General features: G+C 40.6%; 1 protein-coding gene across 1 annotated transcript in view; it reads left to right on the forward strand.

The window, feature by feature from the left end:
- LOC107740732 (inactive dipeptidyl peptidase 10-like) overlaps window positions 1–5662 on the forward strand; it is a 32538-nt gene that overhangs the window by 15645 nt on the left and 11231 nt on the right. The window contains exons 9-14 of the mRNA XM_016553240.1: window positions 3308–3405; window positions 3476–3599; window positions 3735–3773; window positions 3848–3955; window positions 4046–4137; window positions 4313–4360. Coding sequence (XP_016408726.1) covers window positions 3308–3405; window positions 3476–3599; window positions 3735–3773; window positions 3848–3955; window positions 4046–4137; window positions 4313–4360 — 509 coding nt within the window. The remainder of the gene's footprint in view (window positions 1–3307; window positions 3406–3475; window positions 3600–3734; window positions 3774–3847; window positions 3956–4045; window positions 4138–4312; window positions 4361–5662) is intronic.

Genomic DNA, 5662 nt, shown 5'->3' on the forward strand with positions numbered 1-5662 from the left:
GCGTTAACGCAGTTTTTTGATTATTATGAAAGTCCGTTGCTCACTGGCTCTGAATACACATACAGACAAACCATATGGGTCACAGGAGGGGTGGGATGTTGATCAGTACTGGCTTGGGATGGGCGTCTCAACCAATGAGAGCATTTGGGGTGGACCTAAGACATGAAGCTTCACATGAAGCGCTCACGACTTTATAATCATAAGTGGGAAATAGGAAGTTTCCGATAGCATGTGAAGACAGCAGAGAAGCGCTCTCGCTCACCAGAGTGGAGTGCATCATTTTGTTAACTTTGTGGTTTATTATTTTGAGTCGTTTGGGATGCGGTAACACACGGCCCTGTCACAATATATTGCTTTACAGATCTATCACTCTTGCCGCTCAGAAATGTTCACACAATCATGCTGCATGTATCAGAAGTTCGGTTAAGCGCTCACACTCACTGATCTATATATAACTGAACCGCCCACCTCTTCCTACCAAGCCAGGGACGGCTAAACGAACCGCGCTTGAGCGCAGCACGGAGCGATCACACTAGTCAAACGAACCGGGCTTTGGGGGTCAGACGCGCTCGGGCACGGTTAAGATTGTCTAGTGTGAGCACACCCTTATTCTCCCGCATCCCGCACACACGAGTCTCTACACTGTAAAATCCAATAGTTTACCTTACTTAGATTTAATTAGTAATCTTTACTTAGTTGTTGTACTTACTAGGTTTTATTAAGTTACAGCTACTTTCAAGGCAAATAAAACAATTTACTTACTGTTTTGAGTGGTGCTTACTTAAAATATTCAAGTAGCCACAAAGGAACCAATGACATTAATAAAGCAGTGAGAGGCAGCAGTGCACTAATATGTTGCTAATGTGCAACATAACACCCGCACCCGCACCCCCATCAGTGTTGTCCTGCGCTGCACTCTGCTGTGTTGGGTCCCGCGGGAGTCCAGGTCTCTACACGGAAGGTGCCTGTTATGATCGAGGCTACCCCCATCAGTGTTGTCCTGCGCTGCACTCTGCTGTGTTGGGTCCCGCAGGAGTCCAGGTCTCTACACGGAAGGTGCCTGTTATGATCGAGGCTCTGGACTCTGAGCATAGCTTGTTTTTCTATAACAAACTATAAAATATTTTCTATAAAAACGTTAATGCCCTGGTAATTTGATTAAATTAATGTTATAAGTTGAGATTTTCAAGAAATATTTTAACTGCTACTATGTAAATGAACACTGCTGTAAAAAAGCACCTTATTTGTTTAAAGTGTTTGCAAACCAAATGTTATTGCACTTTTGTTCATATAGCAGTACTTTTAAATGAAAAAAGTGCACAATACACTACTTTTGAATTCATTATTGAATTTTGTGCATAACAATGTGATTAATCGCAGAAAATCATTAGATTAATCGCGATTAAAACTTTTAATCATTGCCCAGCACTAATTAAATGTTTATTAGACATTCAAAGATTTGTTTAAATTATATAAATGCGTATTTCCTAAATGCTGACGGTAAACGAGGAAGCATTATAATGCTTCCCTGTCTGTTACTATTGATTTAAAAGCAATCGTTTTAATACTTTTTTGTATACTTCTACTTTAATACTTCTTTTAATTCCTTTGTTTAACAGTTCTATCTGATTATTAGACGGACTTCTATCCATATTAGACAGAACTGTTAAATGGCAACAGCAAACAATCAAGAGGGAGAATGTGAGCTCTGTGTGTCAAAATAAAAGTCCCGCCTCGAACACATCGGCCAAACAGAAAAACATATAGGCCGATGCCGATATTTGAAAAATGCCAAATATCGTTCTTGGCAATATATCGGTCGACCACTAGTCTGAGTTTGGAGAACGTTACTTGTCTGACTGCATTGTGCCAACTGTAAAGTTTGCTGGAGGAGGGATAATGCTATGGGGCTGTTTTCAGGGGTTAGGCTAGGCTCCTTACTTCCAGTGAAGGGAAATCCGAGACGTTTTGGACAATGCTGTGTTTAAAACTTTGTGGGAACAGTTTGAGGAAGGGCATTTTTTATTCCAGCATGACTGTGACCCAGTGCACAAAGCAAGGACCATAAAGACATGGCTGGAGGAGTTTGGTGTGGAAGAACACAGAGCCCTGACCTCAACCCCATCCAACACCTTTGGGATGAACTGAAAAGGAGATTGTGAGCCAGGCTTCTCAACATCAGTGCCTGACCTCAGAAATGCTCTACTGGATGAATGGGCAAAAATTCCCACAGAAGCACTCCAAAATCTTGTGGAAAGCCTTCCCAGAAGAGTGAAGCTGTTAGCTGTTAACGGGGACCAACTCCATATTAATGTCTATGTATTTAGAATGAGATGTCATTAAAGTCAGACGTCCCAATACTTTTGTCCATATGGTGTATCACATGGTAAGGTGGGACAATTGAAGACACATGCGTCATTATTTGATGTAAAATGAGCATGAAGTTTTAAAAGGGGGAAATAACAGGGAAATTCTGGGTTGCCTTTCTAAAGCCTGCTTTTAACCCAGAGCAGTTTTTTTTGTAGTATTCAATATGTACAGTGTGAAAAAATAATACAGTTAAAATATTACATCTCAAAGCTACAGACACCCAATCACACGCCTCATTCACAGGCATGTCAATATGTGGCATAAACAATAGTTTCAATGCTTGAGGGGAAAACTGACAAATGGTGATGGAAAAAATGTGAACTGAAGTGAAGAAGAGAACATTTCATTTGTCCCTTTATAGTCCAAAAAGTTCATGCAGGAAGAACTTAATAGTATAGTATAGTACAATATATAATATGAGGATGTGCGAAGCTAGAGTCTGTAAGTAAACGGGTCGAATGCCGCGTTTGTCCAGTTACTGCAAATAAGATCATTAACCCAGCGTTTAGGAAGGTACAGTGTGAAGCGTCAGTTTATGAATAACACCATTAATTGTTAACCCGGGTATGAGCAACATTCAAACATGAAACAAAATTCCGTTTTGGATTCCATTTACCGGGGTTTAGAATGACCCATAGTTAACTAGATTAAGTGTGGATATTGTGCAGTGATTCCGGGTACAGCGGCGTTAGGGAGTCCACTGAGACCCATGCATGATGGGATTGATACAGACACTCGCTTTGATTTCTTGTTACCTAACTGAATGACATTCTGACATTTTGAATTGTGACTCAATTGTTTAGAGACATTTTAGGGCGGCGGTATGTTGAAGGAAAAGTCACTTTCCTTTTGTCATCTGTCCTTAGTGAAAAGATCGAGTTATTTGTGTAGTTCATGTTTTTATAACTGTAAGTGTTCACGCGTGTTGTGTTTGCAGGCTGGGAAGCCAAATCCCATGGTGAAACTGTTTGTAGTCAATCTGTACGGACCGACACACACTCTTGAACTCACACCACCAGATGAACTCAAGCTCAGGTATGGAGTTTGTGTGTTTGAGTCTGTGGTGGAGACTCAGGCGATGCTATGATGCTCTCTGTGTCTGTAGGGAGCACTATGTGGTGATGGTGAAGTGGATCAGTAAGACCAAGACAGCAGTGCGCTGGTTAAACCGAGCACAGAACGTCTCTATTCTGACCGTCTGCGACTCCACCACTGGAGCCTGCATCAAGGTACATGCATCACACACACACACACACACACACACAACCACACACTGAGCACAGAGCAGAGATGATAATGTGCTTTATTGCTGAATTTGTCTATGTCATTGTCATGATGATGATGATGGTGATGTTTCTTTTCAGAGGCATGAGGAAACATCAGAAGTTTGGCTCTCAAAACAGGTGAATCTCCACTAGATGTTTGCATCATGATCTTCAGTCACATGAGTTTAATGCATCTCTGGCTGGTTCTCTAGAATCAAGAGCCGTTCTTCTCACGAGACGGCAGCCGCTTCTTCCTGACGGTCCCGGTAAAGCAGGGAGGACGAGGAGACTTCCACCACGTCGCCATGTTCACCTCTCAGGTACAGATACGGCAGGACAGAGCGATGCGGATGCGCTTGAATCTGTGTATATGATCAAGAGCGTGTTGATATCCTCATGTGTTTATGTAGGCACGTGTGGATCAGAACGAGGTGCGACATCTTACATCAGGTAACTGGGAGGTGACGCAGATTCTGGCTTACGATGAGAACAGCCAGAGCATGTGAGTAAAACATCAACCTGAACCCCAATATGTCACGATATACACACCAGGCCTCTCTACAGCATAACACGCATTTCCATCAAATAATGAAGTGATCAGCAAATGTGATCTAACTGTATTACATGTGATCACAGTGTTTTGAAACCACTATAAATCTTAGTCTGTTCTAATGCAGATATTTCCTGAGCACTGAGGGCTCCTCGACCCGCCGGCAGCTCTTCAGGTGAGATTCATGTCTGTTTGTGTCCGTTCCTCCAGAAACGTTCATCAAATGCGCTCCTCAGAGTAAAACTTATTCATGAAATACATCAACACTGTGTCCTGAATTACAGTTTTTCTTGATTGCTAATACACAATTCATGAAACAATTCACCATTTTCTCACAACTATAAACACAATCTCAAAACTACAGACCAACTTGTGCAAACTTCAAACTTCCAGGTCAAAATCAAATAGTTTAGTCAAAAACATGTTCTCTTTTGTCAGACTCAAACTTTGGCCTCAGATGATACACAAACCTGTCAAATACACAGACTACTTCACTGCCTAGAGAACACTAGTGAGATCAATTCAAAACACTGTTACAAAAACCTCCTTTTGGGAAACAGGAATCCTTTTGCTAGTCAATGACTGTTACAGTATACAACATAAATAGAGGTGTGCAGATACAGTAAAATTCAGCAATAAACTTTAAGAAAAGTTAACTTTCATTACACTACTGTGAAGAGATCTTACAGTAGATGAAAAGCACTAGAAGAGAAAAGTTCAAACAACAGAATATACAGTAAACACACATTGGAATATACTGTCAGTTACTGTAATTAAATAAATAAATAAATAAATTCATTCATTCATTCATTCAGCATCCTCTGCCAAACTGCATCACAGTATTGGTATTATCCTTATTTGTTATAGCAGTTTCTTAGTCTTCTGACAAAAGACTTCTCTGCCTCCCATAGACAGCCGTCTCTCAGTTCTGCACAAATACAGTACATACTTGGCTACAAATAAATCCAACAGTAATGAGTTTGAGGGTGTACTGTACAACATGTGCTACAGAATTTACTGTACATAGAATGATGAAAGTTCTCTCATCTGAAGTACTGCTGCTATGTACTGTAATTATATTTTATGTGTATTGTGTAAGTAGTATTGAAATCTTGTAGATGAGCCTGTAGGCCAACTTTCCTCATGATCAGTCCATGCAGAAGAACATGCTCAACTATAGTGCTTTGTATTTCATCAGGAACTAATGACCTTTGACCCCATTCCCTTCATTTTAATTTAACCCTCCTCTTCCTCTTTGTCTCCCACTATCAGGATTAATTTTCCAAAACTCATAATCAGCTGTGCTCTTGTTCATATCATCCTGAGATTCTGACCTGTGTGTCATCAGTTTTGATGCTGAATGTTCAGACATGGATAAATGTGTGCTGTTTGTGTTCATTTTGTGATTCTTGAGGTAGTTATATTGTGTGTTTGTGTTTTCTAAATGAGAACATGGTTAAACCTGTGCAAAATGATG

Source organism: Sinocyclocheilus rhinocerous, unplaced genomic scaffold (assembly GCF_001515625.1).
Source record: "Sinocyclocheilus rhinocerous isolate Xijiao unplaced genomic scaffold, SAMN03320098_v1.1 scaffold3693, whole genome shotgun sequence".
NCBI lineage: Eukaryota > Metazoa > Chordata > Actinopteri > Cypriniformes > Cyprinidae > Sinocyclocheilus > Sinocyclocheilus rhinocerous.